This window comes from Anomaloglossus baeobatrachus, chromosome 8, assembly GCF_048569485.1.
Source record: "Anomaloglossus baeobatrachus isolate aAnoBae1 chromosome 8, aAnoBae1.hap1, whole genome shotgun sequence".
In the NCBI taxonomy this organism is placed as follows: Eukaryota; Metazoa; Chordata; class Amphibia; order Anura; family Aromobatidae; genus Anomaloglossus; species Anomaloglossus baeobatrachus.
The window spans coordinates 261573575-261591840 of NC_134360.1; the positions used below are offsets into that span (position 1 = coordinate 261573575).

Below are 18266 nucleotides of genomic sequence, written 5' to 3' on the forward strand. Positions count from 1 at the left end.
TCCAATATCCGCCCTATGCCACAATGCATGCCAGTGTATGGCGGCCTATATAATGGGGAGGCACTGTCCACGGAGGCCATATTCCTCCAATAGCAGCACTATGCCACAATGTATGCCAGTGTATGGCGGCCTATATAATGGGGATACACTGTTTGTCCACGGAGGCCATATTCCTCCAATATCCGCCCTATGCCACAATGCATGCCAGTGTATGGCGGCCTATATAATGGGGAGGCACTGTCCACGGAGGCCATATTCCTCCAATAGCAGCCCTATGCCACAATGCATGCCAGTGTATGGCGGCCTATATAATGGGGAGGCACTGTCCACGGAGGCCATATTCCTCCAATATCCGCCCTATGCCACAATGCATGCCAGTGTATGGCGGCCTATATAATGGGGATACACGGTTTGTCCACGGAGTCCATATTCCTCCAATATCCGCCCTATGCCACAATGCATGCCAGTGTATGGCGGCCTATATAATGGGGATACACGGTTTGTCCACGGAGTCCATATTCCTCCAATATCCGCCCTATGCCACAATGTATGCCAGTGTATGGCGGCCTATATAATGGGGATACACTGTTTGTCCACGGAGGCCATATTCCTCCAATATCCGCCCTATGCCACAATGCATGCCAGTGTATGGCGGCCTATATAATGGGGATACACTGTTTGTCCACGGAGGCCATATTCCTCCAATATCAGCACTATGCCACACGTCACAACTCTTTAGTTTTTTACCCTCCTGCCCTGTCCTCTTGCAATGGAGATGGCGTCATCCAGGCAATCAATGTGCGGTGCCTCTCCTAGGATTAGTGCATTGTCAGGGGACACGAGGAAGGTCCTAAATCTGAGCCTGAGTTCTCATGTCCCGTAAGCCTCCATTAGAGCGGATCCTGCAGAGATCTAGGGCCAAAACTATTTCTGCCGAGTCCGATTTTCTAACATCGGAGTTTTTGGAGAATGGATCCGTTAATGGATCACGATTTATATTCTATTTGAAACGGATCCAGTAAGAAAAAAATGCATCCATTACAAATGCAAGAAAACCAGATGGCTAAATAGCAGACAGAATGGATCCGCTCCCCATAGACTCCAATGTTAATAAAAAAAATGGATCTGGCAGACATGATTTTGCCAGCGGATCGCTGCAGGATCTGTTGTAACATTACAGGACATGTGACAGGACGGGCTGAGTGCACACCTTACAAACCCCAAACTAGAGCATTTCACCATCTGCCTCCCATTTACTCCCATTGACAGCTTTTAAAGGGGTTGTCTACTCTGGTGAGTTAATGTAGGGGGCTTCTATAAAGAGCAATGCTTTTTCTGGAGGACCCCTCCCGCGTTACACAGAGAAGCCATTAACCTAAATGAAAACTGCAAACCCCTAGTTTTCTCTGTTGTTTCCCTATGGTGCCACCACTATGGGGTTTCCCCGCGGCTTCACTTCACAGCAGGGGACACTTCCTTAATAGAATGTTCTATGGATTTTTCAATGAAGATGATCTCAAGACACCAGTGATAATGGGGCCAATATATTAGCGCTTTCTGGAATTGAGGATGGCAGTAATTCGCCGCTCTTCAGCCGGACGGTGCATTTCTGAGGGATTTTACACATCAATATCAAGTTGTTTTTTCTTAAATATACAAATTACAAAATTTTAATTTTGAAGTTACAACATAAAAAGATGCACATTCATCCAGTGCTAAAGATGGAAATTCAAGTGGAGCTACCGCCGCACACCGCTCCTGGCTGAGCACCTATGGGTACGGGGGAGTCGGGGAGGACAAACAGAGGAAATGGCTGACCGCGCTCTCAGATCTCCAGCGTTGCATAAAATAGGCTAGTAAAGACTAAAGGGCGGGAATGAGACTGCTGCTTCAGACTACACACTTTGTAGTCTGTTACCATAGCGACGCATAGGTCCGCATGTTGTCATAAACGTGGCACAAAATGTTACATATTTTTTTTTACAGTCTAAAATGAACACTCTTATGTATCCTAGCATCCAATCCCTGCAAATGTATGTATTTGTTTTAATTTTGTTTAAAATCTGCCTCACTGTACAAAGCTTCTCCGTTTTCAGACTTTGAAGAATAACTCTAGTTCGTGCACAACATACCACTCTGCCAGGTTTCAGAAGAAAATGTGTTTTGTTTTTTGCTTTTTTTTTCTTTTCATACAAAGGAGTTTTGACCCTGGAACCATGCCATGGTAAATACTTATTACAAAAGCCTATTGGGCTCCAACAAAGACACATGTTACACTATATTCAGTTATTGACAAAAGCCCCTGAGGAGGCCGGATATTGGCGAAACATGTTGATGATACTTATCGTCACGTATTTATTAGGTTTTTGAACAATAAGTAGTGTACCCGGCAGGCACAGCACCTACAATATGATAGAATCTAAAGCAAACATAATTTGGGTGGCGCTTACATTTATATAGGGTCTTTCATCACTTTGAAATCACTTTTTAGTAACTGGGATTGTATATTTTTTTAATTATAACAAATTTCCCAATAAAGGTGTGGTTTCAGGAAAAAAAAAATCACAGCACAGACTGCTAGAAGGAAGCAGAGAAACTTTTTTTGTGGTGTTTTTGGGTTTTTTTTGTCTTGACAAAAACTAATGAAACTCTTAATATAACTGATGAAAGTAACTGATGAAACTAGAATTTTTTTTTCGTTTTGTTATAAAAATGGATGCCCTGAACGAGGCCTTAGCTGCTTTACAATATGTTGGAAATGGTCCTTTTTTTATCTAAATTTTTTCACAAATTCTGTGTGAACCTGGTAACACACACTGACCAAAATGTTACACTGCATGCGTCTCATGGGTTGTGATCACCACAGATATTTCCAGAGCCCAGGATCGTCGTGGTACGAATATTAGACTTGTTGAATTGGGTGAGAAAGATTGTGACTGATGTTAAAATGATGTAAAACCTGGAGAACTCCTCTAGTTCTCGGAAAGGGTTAAGTTTTTGGTTACATTTTTGTTTTTTTTCTGCATTGAGCAGCAGGAGGTGATGCATGATTTCTTGCAGACAGGTATAGTCCATACGTGAATGGTGTTGGTTGCAGCTTCACATGCTGGGTGTTTGCAGACTGTCATACGTGAATGGTGTTGGTTGCGGCTTCACGTGCTGGGTGTTTGCAGGCTGTCATACGTGAATGGTGTTGGTTGCGGCTTCACGTGCTGGGTGTTTGCAGACTGTCATACGTGAATGGTGTTGGTTGCGGCTTCACGTGCTGGGTGTTTGCAGACTGTCATACGTGAATGGTGTTGGTTGCGGCTTCACGTGCTGGGTGTTTGCAGACTGTCATACGTGAATGGTGTTGGTTGCGGCTTCACGTGCTGGGTGTTTGCAGACTGTCATACGTGAATGGTGTTGGTTGCGGCTTCACGTGCTGGGTGTTTGCAGACTGTCATACGTGAATGGTGTTGGTTGCGGCTTCACGTGCTGGGTGTTTGCAGACTGTCATACGTGAATGGTGTTGGTTGCGGCTTCACGTGCTGGGTGTTTGCAGGCTGTCATACGTGAATGGTGTTGGTTGCGGCTTCACATGCTGGGTGTTTTCAGACTGTCATACGTGAATGGGGTTGGTTGCGGCTTTACGTGCTGGGTGTTTGCAGGCTGTCATACGTGAATGGTGGTTGCGGCTTCACGTGCTGGGTGTTTGCAGACTGTCATACGTGAATGGTGTTGGTTGCGGCTTCACGTGCTGGGTGTTTGCAGACTGTCATACGTGAATGGTGTTGGTTGCGGCTTCACGTGCTGGGTGTTTGCAGGCTGTCATACGTGAATGGTGTTGGTTGCGGCTTCACGTGCTGGGTGTTTGCAGACTGTCATACGTGAATGGTGTTGGTTGCGGCTTCACGTGCTGGGTGTTTGCAGACTGTCATACGTGAATGGTGTTGGTTGCGGCTTCACGTGCTGGGTGTTTGCAGGCTGTCATACGTGAATGGTGTTGGTTGCGGCTTCACGTGCTGGGTGTTTGCAGGCTGTCATACGTGAATGGTGTTGGTTGCGGCTTCACATGCTGGGTGTTTTCAGACTGTCATACGTGAATGGGGTTGGTTGCGGCTTTACGTGCTGGGTGTTTGCAGGCTGTCATACGTGAATGTTGTTGGTTGTGGCTTCACGTGCTGGGTGTTTGCAGGCTGTCATACGTGAATGGTGTTGGTTGCGGCTTTACGTGCTGGGTGTTTGCAGGCTGTCATACGTGAATGGTGTTGGTTGTGGCTTCACGTGCTGGGTGTTTGCAGGCTGTCATACGTGAATGGTGTGGGTTGCGGCTTCACATGCTGGGTGTTTGCAGGCTGTCATACGTGAATGGTGTGGGTTGCGGCTTTACGTGCTGGGTGTTTGCAGACTGTCATACGTGAATGGTGTTGGTTGCGGCTTCACGTGCTGGGTGTTTGCAGGCTGTCATACGTGAATGGTGTTGGTTGCGGCTTCACGTGCTGGGTGTTTGCAGGCTGTCATACGTGAATGGTGTTGGTTGCGGCTTCACGTGCTGGGTGTTTGCAGACTGTCATACGTGAATGGTGTTGGTTGCGGCTTCACGTGCTGGGTGTTTGCAGACTGTCATACGTGAATGGTGTTGGTTGCGGCTTCACGTGCTGGGTGTTTGCAGACTGTCATACGTGAATGGTGTTGGTTGCGGCTTCACGTGCTGGGTGTTTGCAGGCTGTCATACGTGAATGGTGTTGGTTGCGGCTTCACGTGCTGGGTGTTTGCAGGCTGTCATACGTGAATGGTGTGGGTTGCGGCTTCACATGCTGGGTGTTTGCAGGCTGTCATACGTGAATGGTGTTGGTTGCGGCTTCACGTGCTGGGTGTTTGCAGACTGTCATACGTGAATGGTGTTGGTTGCGGCTTTACGTGCTGGGTGTTTGCAGGCTGTCATACGTGAATGGTGTTGGTTGCGGCTTCACGTGCTGGGTGTTTGCAGGCTGTCATACGTGAATGGTGTTGGTTGCGGCTTCACGTGCTGGGTGTTTGCAGGCTGTCATACGTGAATGTTGTTGGTTGTGGCTTCACGTGCTGGGTGTTTGCAGGCTGTCATACGTGAATGTTGTTGGTTGTGGCTTCACGTGCTGGGTGTTTGCAGGCTGTCATACGTGAATGGTGTTGGTTGTGGCTTCACGTGCTGGGTGTTTGCAGACTGTCATACGTGAATGGTGTTGGTTGCGGCTTCACGTGCTGGGTGTTTGCAGGCTGTCATACGTGAATGGTGTTGGTTGTGGCTTCACGTGCTGGGTGTTTGCAGGCTGTCATACGTGAATGGTGTTGGTTGTGGCTTCACGTGCTGGGTGTTTGCAGGCTGTCATACGTGAATGGTGTTGGTTGCGGCTTTACGTGCTGGGTGTTTGCAGGCTGTCATACGTGAATGGTGTTGGTTGCGGCTTTACGTGCTGGGTGTTTGCAGACTGTCATACGTGAATGGTGTTGGTTGCGGCTTCACGTGCTGGGTGTTTGCAGGCTGTCATACGTGAATGGTGTTGGTTGCGGCTTCACGTGCTGGGTGTTTGCAGGCTGTCATACGTGAATGGTGTTGGTTGCGGCTTTACGTGCTGGGTGTTTGCAGACTGTCATACGTGAATGGTGTTGGTTGCGGCTTTACGTGCTGGGTGTTTGCAGACTGTCATACGTGAATGGTGTTGGTTGCGGCTTCATACGTTGGGCGTTTACTGTACAAAAGCGGATGGGAAGATGCCCACTTTCTTGTGACATTCTCCTTCCCACCATTCTGGAGACACTAGAAAGAAACAAGACAGACTCAGAAGTGTAAAGTACCAATAAATGTGTCATCATTCACACTTCACGCCTGAAGATCTCGTTACAGGGAAGCCCCACACAAGCATTGCCCTCCCGCCCGTCCTCCCTCCCGTCCTCCCTCCCGTCCTCCCTCCCGTCCTCCCGCCTGCCCTCCTGCCCGCCCTCCCGCCTGCCCTCCTGCCTGCCCTCCCACCCGTCCTCCCGCCCGTCCTCCCGCCTGCCCGTCCTCCCTCCTGCCCGTCCCTCCTGCCCGTCCTCCCTCCTGCCCGTCCTCCCTCCTGCCCGTCCTCCCTCCTGCCCGTCCTCCCTCCTGCCCGTCCTCCCTCCTGCCCGTCCTCCCTCCTGCCTGTCCTCCTGCCCGTCCTCCCTCCTGCCCGTCCTCCCTCCTGCCCGTCCCCCTCCTGCCCGCCCTCCTGCCCGTCCTCCCTCCTGCCCGTCCTCCCTCCTGCCCGTCCTCCCCGTCCTCCTGCCCGTCCTCCCTCCTGCCCGTCCTGCCCGTCTCTCCTGCCCGTCCTCCCTCCTGCCCGTCCTGCCCGTCTCTCCTGCCCGTCCTCCCTCCTGCCCGTCCTCCTGCCCGTCCTCCCTCCTGCCCGTCCTCCCTCCTTCCTACCCGTCCTCCCTCCTTCCTGCCTGTCCTCCTGCCCGTCCTCCCTCCTGCCCGTCCTCCTGCCCTGTCCTCAGAGAATTGTCCTCGGCAGCCATGATGTCCACGCCGGTTACTTCAGTCTCATGGAGATAAACTTTGAGGAAAGGAAAGTTTGGCCTCAATGTTTATAAGAATTGGGACCCCCTTGTCTAACCCAGAAGACGTTCCCAAAGGTAGAGCCGTAAATTGCCCCATATGAGGCCTCCGTCACAGGTTTGTGTTTCTGGTACGGGCGACATCCATTTTTTTTCCTCCACACATACCCATTATAACATGAATCTTAGGCTACATGCGCACACTGATTTTTTTGGTGCGTTTTTGGCTGCAGTTTATTTGTCAGTGTTTTATTTGTCAAAAGTTTGTGACAAAAAAAAATGCAGCGTGTTCATTCTTCCTGCGTTTGTCAACATTTGTCACAAACGCAGCAAAAACGCACCTACAATTCTAAGCATTTTTTGTGACGTTTCCAGGCTCTGACAAGGGGCAGTTTTGGCTGCAGTTTGTGAACACAAAAAGATGCAGCGTGTGCATGTAGCCTAAGGCCATTATTTGGGTGTGAATTGCAATGGCAACCATCGGGACCCCACAAATTTGATCTCAGGGTGCCGGTGGTGGGTAAAGAAAAGCCCCCACACATGTTAACCATCTAGATGCCGCAATTACTATTGACAGCAGCATCTAAGGGGTTAAACAGCCATAGTTTGTGCCAACACCGATCATGACTGATGCAGCAGAGGGTCCGCTATTGAGTACAGCCGAGGCATTTTAAAGGGAACCTGTCATCAGCTCAGCTGCGGGTGGTCCAATAAGGTCTGGTCCGATGGGCGACGCTGCTCTTAGGTCCGGCGCCTCTAGCCTTATGAACACCATCCTCCTTTCTGCTTCATGTGGCTGATGCGTCCTATATAATGCACACAGAGCCCTCCATTGCGCCCCTGCACACGCGCACTTTGCTCTGCTCTGCTGAGGGCAAAGTACTGTAATGTGTAGGAAAAGGTCAAAGAACGCATGCGCATTCCAGTACTTTGCCCTCAGCATGGCAGTGCAATGTGCCCGGGCACAAAAGCGCAGTGAAAGACACTGTGTGGATGATGAAGGACGCGTCATCTGCATGCAGCAAGATGGAGGACGGCGATCGCAAGGATAAAGGAGGCGCCGGACCCTACAGCAGCGGACGCCCATTGGACCGGAATGTTTTGGACCACCCCGCAGGTGAGTAGGTGACAGGTTCCCTTTAAGTTGTAACGGTGCTTACTGAGAATATGGACACCTTTCGTGACTTTAAGTTTTGGACTAATAATAATTTTTACAATTTTGTATCACTTGGCTTCCATTGATTGTGTTTCCCTGCAGATTGCTGGCTACAAAAGGAGTTCTCTGAACATGTAGAAGTTATCTCCTCCTAACCAGTGAGTTTAGGCTATGGTCACCTCATTACAGTCACCGGCTGCTCGGGACTCGGTTCTGAAGCCCTGGAAACCGGGATGTGGGCGCATGCGCAACTGGGCCATTGCCTGTAATGGTAATGGTGTGTATGGAGTCACAGGGCTCTGCATCATCTCATTTTCAGCCGCATACTTCAGGTGGACAGCAAGATGCAGTTGACCACATTTTGGAGCCTCAAATGGGAGGATGCAGTTGAAAATGAGTTGCCGTACAATTAGGGTTTTAACGTGCTCCTGCCTGGGCTGCTTCCCGAGACCTGGCCCGCTTCCCGAGACCTGGCCCGCTTCCCGAGGCCTGGCCGCTTCCCGAGGCCTGGGCCGCTTCCCGAGGCCTGGGCCGCTTCCCGAGGCCTGGGCCGCTTCCCGAGGCCTGGCCCGCTTCCCGAGGCCTGGCCCGCTTCCCGAGGCCTGGCCCGCTTCCCGAGGCCTGGGCCGTTTCCCGAGACCTGGGCCGTTTCCCGAGACCTGGCCCGCTTCCCGAGGCCTGGCCCGCTTCCCGAGGCCTGGCCCGCTTCCCGAGGCCTGGCCCGCTTCCCGAGGCCTGGCCCGCTTCCCGAGGCCTGGCCCGCTTCCCGAGGCCTGGCCCGCTTCCCGAGGCCTGGCCCGCTTCCCGAGGCCTGGCCGCTTCCCGAGGCCTGGGCCGTTTCCCGAGGCCTGGCCGCTTCCCGAGGCCTGGGCCGTTTCCCGAGACCTGGCCCGCTTCCCGAGGCCTGGCCCGCTTCCCGAGGCCTGGGCCGCTTCCCGAGGCCTGGGCCGCTTCCCGAGGCCTGGCCGCTTCCCGAGGCCTGGGCCGCTTCCCGAGGCCTGGCCGCTTCCCGAGGCCTGGGCCGCTTCCCGAGGCCTGGGCCGCTTCCCGAGGCCTGGGCCGCTTCCCGAGGCCTGGGCCGCTTCCCGAGGCCTGGGCCGCTTCCCGAGGCCTGGCCGCTTCCCGAGGCCTGGCCGCTTCCCGAGGCCTGGCCGCTTCCCGAGACCTGGCCGCTTCCCGAGGCCTGGCCGTTTCCCGAGACCTGGCCGCTTCCCGAGGCCTCCCGCCGGTGGTGTCTCTTTCCTTCCTTCAATGATAGAAACTTCTAAGGAAAATCAGGGATCATCGCCGCGCTTATTACCATTGAATCCAATGAATAATTTTCAGGTCATTTATTGAAGAAGTACAAGTCTACGCGTTTCAGGGGTCTCTGCCCCTTCCTCAGGACAAGTAGATAATGAGAGAAGATTTCCTTCAGTGATGACTCTTGATAGACTCTCAATGGAGCATGCTTGCACTAGAAGGGGAATATCCTCTAATCAGAAGGCGTCCATGCTTACCTTTATTGAGAACCTTGATGATGTCTCCTTTCTTAAAGGACAGGTCTTCCAGCTGAGAAGCCTCATAATCAAACATTGCTGTTACAGTAATCTCTGATTTATCTTCTAAGTATTTTAGGATTTCATCCTCTACTTTTTCAGGAGCCTGCTCCATCTACAAACAATAAATGTGAAAGTTTATGGTCTTATTCCAATATGGAGCAATCTAAACTATGTTTTAGAAGCAAAGTAAAATATCATCCGCCACAACTAAATCTCCATGTTTTTGGTGCACACAGCCGTCTAATATGTCATGAAGATGTTCCAGTTCTTATACACTGTAACTTGCCTTTCAACCTTTTTGAGTGGGTGGTCCCTTTTCAACAGCATTCTGACAGCACTATAGGTGCTAGAGCTATATTTCCCTTCATAAATGGCCTGCTTCTTTGTGCTGACTGTATGACAAGAGAGACAAAGGACTGTCCCCACTTTGTGCAGTCTGTTTCTGTGTCTCAGCTACTAAAGATGGATGTAAGTTCTCTATTTAAAGCACTGCTCTAATGTTTTGTATTTTTCACTGCTGAAGGGGTGCTTTAAACCCGCGTCCCCTGTCTCAGGTCTTATACTCACCCTCTGGCGCGTTTACCTATTTTTGGTGCTGCTCCGGTCCCATGGCAGCATTTTGTGACTGTCTGGAAGTCACGAGGTCTCAATTCAAGTCTATGAGGGCAAGAACGGGGCTTCCATAGACTCACACGTGCTCCATTAAACACTGGAGCAACTGGCAGTTCACAAAGTGCCGGAGACCGACCAGAGCGAAGTTTGAAACAGATGGGACCCTGGAAGGTGATTATAAGAGTGGGGGCAGGTGACTTAGATTTAAAGCACCACTCCAGCGCTGCAAAACAAAACCCTCAGGAAGAGGTTGTACAGAATTAGAAATGCATGGGTGTTTTTTTTCCCAAAAACAGCACCACACTAGGGTCCTCTCTCCTCCTGTAGACTGTGAGCCCTCGCGGGCAGGGTCTTCTCTCTTCCTGTAGACTGTGAGCCCTCGCGGGCAGGGTCTTCTCTCCTCCTGTAGACTGTGAGTCCTCGGGGGCAGGGTCCTCTCTCCTCCTGTAGACTGTGAGCCCTCGGGGGCAGGGACCTCTCTCCTGTAGACTGTGAGTCCTCGGGGGCAGGGACCTCTCTCCTCCTGTAGACTGTGAGCTCTCGCGGGCAGGGTCTTCTCTCCTCCTGTAGACGGTGAGCCCCCGCGGGCAGGGTCTTCTCTCCTCCTGTAGACTGAGTCCTCGCGGGCAGGGACCTCTCTCCTCCTGTAGACTGTGAGTCCTCGCGGGCAGGGACCTCTCTCCTCCTGTAGACTGTGAGTCCTCGCGGGCAGGGACCTCTCTCCTCCTGTAGACTGTGAGCCCTCGCGGGCAGGGTCCTCTCTCCTCGTGTAGACGGTGAGCCCCCGCAGGCAGGGTCTTCTCTCCTCCTGTAGACTGTGAGCCCTCGCGGGCAGGGACCTCTCTCCTCCTGTAGACTGTGAGCCCTCGCGGGCAGGGTCTTCTCTCCTCCTGTAGACTGTGAGTCCTCGGGGGCAGGGACCTCTCTCCTCCTGTAGACTGTGAGCCCTCGCGGGCAGGGTCTTCTCTCCTCCTGTAGACTGTGAGCCCTCGCGGGCAGGGTCTTCTCTCCTCCTGTAGACTGTGAGCCCTCGCGGGCAGGGTCCTCTCTCCTCCTGTAGACTGTGAGCCCTCGCGGGCAGGGTCCTCTCTCCTCCTGTAGACTGTGAGCCCTCGCGGGCAGGGTCCTCTCTCCTCCTGTAGACTGTGAGCCCTCGCGGGCAGGGTCCTCTCCCCTTCTGTACCTGTCTATGCCTTGTATTGTTTATGATTATTGTACTTGTCCCTATTTTGTATACCACTTTCACATGTAAAGAGCCATGGAATAAATGGCGCTATAATAATAATAATAATAATAATAATAATAAAGTATGTGCTATTACCGCTCAGTCCCAATCACGCGTTTGGTTGATGGCAGAACCGGTTTAGAATCCACTCACCGCTTAACCTGAGTTGTAGCGAATTTAATTACATTTAGTGCTGAAGGGGTTAAACTCTTTCCTATCCTGTTACTATCGACTTGTAGCTGTTAGGCTATGTCCGCACGTTGCTTTTTACCTGCTTTTGCAACTGCAGCGTTTAATGCCAAAATGGATGTGTTCTGCTTTTCAAGCAAAGTCTATGGGAATTTGGGTTTCTTGTCCGCACTATGCAGTTCAAACTGCAGCCTTTTTGTGGCAGAACTTTGGGCAAAAACTCAGCTTTGCAGTGCAAAACCCAAATGGCAAAAACAACTGACATGTGAATTGTTTTTGCCATTTGGGTTTTGCACTGCAAAGCTGAGTTTTTGACCAAAGTTCTGCAACAAAAAGGCTGCAGTTTGAACTGCATAGTGCGGACAAGAAACCCAAATTCCCATAGACTTTGCTTGAAAAGCAGAACACATCCATTTTGGCATTAAACGCTGCAGTTGCAAAAGCAGCAAAAAAGCAGGTAAAAAGCAACATGCGGACATAGCCTTAATCTCACCTGCATCCACGCCCTTCCGCTATATAAACTAACTTCTCACTCTCTCCTATGCCGGCTATAGCTCATTCTATAACTGACCACTTTGAAGGAACCTGGCTCCGGAGAAGCTGAGGTGTTGTTTCTGTTGCAGCTGAGAGGCTTCTTGCTTGAGTAGCTGTGAAGAACTATTTGTTGTGTCTTTCCCTTGATTGTCTTAACTTCCCCATGTTATTTTATTGTATTGGTGAGACTAGTGTGTTACTGGCCTTTGCACTAATTCGGGTGAGTTCAGAGCCAACGAGGGCCTAGGCATGTGACAGCGCAGTGGGGAAGGACCCATCTAGGGACATTAGGGAATACCTCACCGTCAGGTGAGTGTGAAGAGGTGACCCCTCTCCCTAGCGCCAGGGCCATCCATTGTATTGTTTCCCTGATGTACCTTTTGTGTTGCGTCGCTCGACGGGCGTCCTCATCCCTGGTATAACATCTATGGGAAAAATCTGCACAGAAAACTCCACTTACCGGCAAAAGAAACTGACATGTTGTGGCGTTTAAACACGCACCGCAGGTCGGAGGACACAGGGTAAGGCTAGTTTCACACTTGCGTTGAACGGTATCCGTTCCATTGCGTTGTGTGACGGATGCAACGGATGTGTTGCATATAGTGGCACAACGGATGCTGCAAAATAACAGAGTCCGTTTTGATTTTTTTTTTTTTATACAGTTACCGGCGGCAGACTATTGTGAACGATCAGCTAATCGCTCACAGCAGCCGGCCGCCGGGTGATCAGCTGATCGCTCACAGCAGCCGGCCGCCAGGTGATCAGCTGATCGCTCACAGCAGCCGGCCGCCAGGTGATCAGCTGATCGCTCACAGCAGCCGGCCGCCGGGTGATCAGCTGATCGCTCACAGCAGCCGGCCGCCAGGTGATCAGCTGATCGCTCACAGCAGCCGGCCGCCAGGTGATCAGCTGATCGCGCTCACAGCAGCCGGCCGCCAGGTGATCAACTGATCGCTCACAGCAGCCGGTTGCCGGGTGATCAGCTGATCGCTCACAGCAGCCGGCTGCCGGGTGATCAGCTGATCGCTCACAGCAGCCGGCCGCCAGGTGATCAGCTGATCGCTCACAGCAGCCGGCCGCCAGGTGATCAGCTGATCGCTCACAGCAGCCGGTTGCCGGGTGATCAGCTGATCGCTCACAGCAGCCGGCCGCCGGGTGATCAGCTGATCGCTCACAGTAGCCAGCCGCCGGGTGATCAGCTGATCGCTCACAGCAGCCAGCCGCCGGGTGATCAGCTGATCGCTCGGCCGCCGAGAATGTGTGCGGGGGCAGAGTGCGGGGTGGGTGGAGCCGAGCGGGGCAATGGCGCTGAGGACAGGTGAGTGTGTGTGTGTGTGTGTATACATGCGGAGTGGAGTGCGGGAGGGGGCGGAGCCAAGCGGGGAAGTGTCGGGCTCCCTGCACACGTAGCCAGGGTAAATATCGGGTATAACTAGGCAAAGCACTTTGCTTGGTTACCCGATATTTACCTTGGTTACGGGTGCAGGGAGCCAGAGAGAGCATGCGCAGTGAAATCCTGAGGATTCTGCTGCTCAAAAAAACGTTACATGCTGCTTTCCTCCCACTGGGTGGAAGCAACGGAGCGTCGCCCAGTGGAAGCAATGCAGGTACTTTTGGCACAACCCGTCATCCATGCAAGTTTATGGAAAACAACGGAATCTGTTAACGGATTCCGCTGTTTTCCAAAAGGGCGGATTGTGACGGAAGGAAAAAAAACGCAAGTGTGAAAGTAGCCTAAAGGAGAAGTGCAGTGGCCATGAGATAGCCCATCTACTCTGCTGGAACTGTAAGACGCTGTGTTTTGTGCGCAGTGTCATAGACTGGACGTCTGCCTGAGGCCTAGCACACATATACTGATAACTACAGAGGCAATCATGTGCTAATGATCAGGGCCATGACCGTGCTCCTCTAGCAGAGGAGTAGACCCTCTTGTGACGGTCACTCGGCCATATTTCTGGTTTTCACAGCTCAGGTCCCCATTGAACACCGTAGAGCTCATGTCTTACTTGCAGGTCTGTGCACTTCAGCTTCAGGCACTTGTCTGGGGTCTGTGCCCAGGCCCTGTCCACGTTGTCCTTGCTCAGCGCCACTTCTTTGTCTCCATCTATAAAGCTGAAGAGAATTCAGGTAAAGACCCACCTCAACAGTCTCTTAATGGAGATGAGTGAATCTTGCCATTTGTAAACTTTGGTAAATTTTCAACCAAGATTCGATTTGCTGAAAACTGCAAGTACTAAAAAGCCTCAAGTTGTCCTGAAAACATGTAAAGCACCGAGACGTCTTCTAGGACTTTCTTGAACACTTTTCAAGCTCTTTAACATAAACTCAGTCTTAGAAATGTGGAAACGACCTGTGATGCTTTTACGGGAAGTATGGTCGGAGGCGTAGTCAGGAAAGCCGGGGTCTGGTGACGGGAGGACACGTATGAGCACAAGTAGAAAACAGGGGCATAGTCAAGTCAATATCCGAGGGTCAGAAATCCAGGAGAACACGTAATAGGTTCAGGGAAAAAAAAAGAAGACGTGATCAGGAAACGGTCCGAGGTCAAAAAGGCAGGAGGTCACAACAGGAACAGAGAACAGGCAGAGAGAAGTCAAAGAACGGTCCGGGGTCAGAGAGCAAAGATCAGAACACTATACACAAGCCAATAGCACAACTGCAGAACCAGAGAATACAACTGGCGAGGTCCTGGGCGAGCATGCTCAGTAAAGAAGCCTGAGCAATTACCAAGAAGGTGGAACACCTGAGTAATCAGCACCAACATGGAATCCTGCGCTGTCAAACACATTGCTAGCTAGTAACACAGCACAGTGCAGCAGAGCATCTCCAAAGGCAAGATGCTCTGCACAGAGGAATTATGACACGACCTCAACATTGGCGTTGCCACTCAGAGTGGGACATATAAGACTGTGTCTGCTCCAGATTAAATCACAGAGACAGCGTACATACAGTGTGTCCACCCATATCCTGTATACACCACACCTATATACAGTGTGTCCACCCATATCCTGTATACACCACACCTATATACAGTGTGTCCACCCATATCCTGTATACACCACACCTATATACAGTGTGTCCACCCATATCCTGTATACACCGCACCTATATACAGTGTGTCCACCCATATCCTGTATACACCACACCTATATACAGTGTGTCCACCCATATCCTATATACACCACACCTATATACAGTGTGTCCACCCATATCCTGTATACACCGCACCTATATACAGTGTGTCCACCCATATCCTGTATACACCGCACCTATATACAGTGTGTCCACCCATATCCTGTATACACCGCACCTATATACAGTGTGTCCACCCATATCCTGTATACACCGCACCTATATACAGTGTGTCCACCCATATCCTGTATACACCACACCTATATACAGTGTGTCCACCCATATCCTGTATACACCACACCTATATACAGTGTGTCCACCCATATCCTATATACACCACACCTATATACAGTGTGTCCACCCATATCCTGTATACACCACACCTATATACAGTGTGTCCACCCATATCCTGTATACACCGCACCTATATACAGTGTGTCCACCCATATCCTGTATACACCGCACCTATATACAGTGTGTCCACCCATATCCTGTATACACCGCACCTATATACAGTGTGTCCACCCATATCCTGTATACACCACACCTATATACAGTGTGTCCACCCATATCCTATATACAACACACCTATATACAGTGTGTCCACCCATATCCTGTATACACCGCACCTATATACAGTGTGTCCACCCATATCCTGTATACACCACACCTATATACAGTGTATCCACCCATATCCTGTATACACCACACCTATATACAGTGTGTCCACCCATATCCTGTATACACCACACCTATATACAGTGTGTCCACCCATATCCTATATACACCACACCTATATACAGTGTGTCCAGCCATATCCTGTCCACCGCCATTAACTTGAGAATAGCAGCAGCTATAGGCATAGAAGTAGTGTCTAGGTATAGTAAAGTAGCCATGCGCTACACAATGAAACACCTATATATAGCGCCACCTGGTGGAAAACAACGTAGTTACCATTTTTATTTCGAAAATGGAACGAGATAGAGAAAAAAAGTGAATTACAAAGTTTTGGGCATCATCAATTCAATACGAATCAACACCTTGCATACAGAAATTATTATTATTATTATTTATTTATAGAGCACCATTAATTCCATGGTGCTGTACATGAGAAGGGGGTTACATACAAAATACGTATACAAGTATACGTATACAACAGAAATGTTATGATTAGAACGTGTAAAGCTCACAAGGCTGCGGACGTGAAGCGACACCTCATGGAGACCTTCCTATAAGTTATTGGGTATGGTGGCTGTGGGGAGTGGCCTCCACGCTCACCTGACCTGACCCCATTGGACTTCTTTCTGTGAGGTCACATCAAACAGCAGGTGTATGCGACCCCTCCACCAACACTGCAGGATCTACGACCACGTATCACAGATGTGTGCAAACGTGTCACCTACCATATTGCACAACGTGCAGCCAGATACAGTATGCTGTGCAGAGCCCAGATGTGCATTGCAGCAAGATCCAGTATGCTGTGCAGAGCCCAGATGTGCATTGCAGCAAGATACAGTATGCTGTGCTGAGGCCAGATGTGCATTGCAGCAAGATACAGTATGCTGTGCAGAGGCCAGATGGGCATTGCAGCCAGATACAGTATGCTGTGCAGAGTGCAGATGTGCATTGCAGCAAGATCCAGTATGCTGTGCAGAGCCCAGATGTGCATTGCAGCAAGATACAGTATGCTGTGCAGAGGCCAGATGTGCATTGCAGCAAGATACAGTATGCTGTGCAGAGGCCAGATGTGCATTGCAGCAAGATACAGTATGCTGTGCAGAGCCCAGATGTGCATTGCAGCAAGATCCAGTATGCTGTGCAGAGCCCAGATGTGCATTGCAGCAAGATACAGTATGCTGTGCTGAGGCCAGATGTGCATTGCAGCAAGATACAGTATGCTGTGCAGAGCCCAGATGTGCATTGCAGCCAGATACAGTATGCTGTGCAGAGCCCAGATGTGCATTGCAGCAAGATACAGTATGCTGTGCAGAGGCCAGATGTGCATTGCAGCAACATACAGTATGCTGTGCAGAGGCCAGATGTGCATTGCAGCCAGATACAGTATGCTGTGCAGAGGCCAGATGTGCATTGCAGCCAGATACAGTATGCTGTGCAGAGGCCAGATGTGCATTGCAGCCAGATACAGTATGCTGTGCAGAGGCCAGATGGGCATTGCAGCAAGATACAGTATGCTGTGCAGAGGCCAGATGTGCATTACAGCAAGATACAGTATGCTGTGCAGAGGCCAGATGTGCATTGCAGCAAGATACAGTATGCTGTGCAGAGGCCAGATGTGCATTGCAGCAAGATACAGTATGCTGTGCAGAGGCCAGATGTGCATTGCAGCCAGATACAGTATGCTGTGCAGAGGCCAGATGTGCATTGCAGCAAGATACAGTATGCTGTGCAGAGCCCAGATGTGCACTGCAGCCAGATACAGTATGCTGTGCAGAGTCCAGATGTGCATTGCAGCAAGATACAGTATGCTGTGCAGAGGCCAGATGTGCATTGCAGCAAGATACAGTATGCTGTGCAGAGGCCAGATGTGCATTGCAGCAAGATACAGTATGCTGTGCAGAGGCCAGATGTGCATTGCAGCAAGATACATTATGCTGTGCAGAGGCCAGATGGGCATTGCAGCAAGATACAGTATGCTGTGCAGAGGCCAGATGTGCATTGCAGCAAGATACAGTATGCTGTGCAGAGGCCAGATGTGCATTGCAGCAAGATACATTATGCTGTGCAGAGGCCAGATGTGCATTGCAGCAAGATACATTATGCTGTGCAGAGGCCAGATGGGCATTGCAGCAAGATACAGTATGCTGTGCAGAGGCCAGATGTGCATTGCAGCAAGATACAGTATGCTGTGCAGAGGCCAGATGTGCATTGCAGCAAGATACATTATGCTGTGCAGAGGCCAGATGGGCATTGCAGCAAGATACAGTATGCTGTGCAGAGGCCAGATGTGCATTGCAGCAAGATACAGTATGCTGTGCAGAAGCCAGATGTGCATTGCAGCAAGATACAGTATGCTGTGCAGAGGCCAGATGTGCATTGCAGCCAGATACAGTATGCTGTGCAGAGGCCAGATGTGCATTGCAGCCAGATACAGTATTCTGTGCTGAGGCCAGATGTGCATTGCAGCAAGATACATTATGCTGTGCAGAGGCCAGATGTGCATTGCAGCAAGATACAGTATGCTGTGCTGAGGCCGGATGTGCATTGCAGCCAGATACAGTATGCTGTGCAGAGGCCAGATGTGCATTGCAGCAAGATACAGTATGCTGTGCAGAGGTCAGATGTGCATTGCAGCAAGATACAGTATGCTGTGCAGAGG

At 50.7% G+C, this 18266-nt stretch overlaps 1 protein-coding gene across 3 annotated transcripts in view; it reads right to left on the reverse strand.

The window, feature by feature from the left end:
* The window catches only part of NCF2 (neutrophil cytosolic factor 2), a 256353-nt gene that overhangs the window by 8924 nt on the left and 229163 nt on the right, over window positions 1-18266 (reverse strand). For 2 of the 3 annotated variants that reach the window (XM_075320620.1, XM_075320618.1), the window contains 3 exons: window positions 13804-13909; window positions 9196-9349; window positions 5622-5779 (listed from right to left, as the gene is read on the reverse strand). In XM_075320620.1, the coding sequence (XP_075176735.1) occupies window positions 5709-5779; window positions 9196-9349; window positions 13804-13909 (331 nt within the window). In that variant the 3' untranslated portion in view covers window positions 5622-5708. Of the gene's footprint in view, window positions 1-5621; window positions 5780-9195; window positions 9350-13803; window positions 13910-18266 lie in introns of those variants that run through there. The other variant, XM_075320619.1, reaches the window with a different exon arrangement.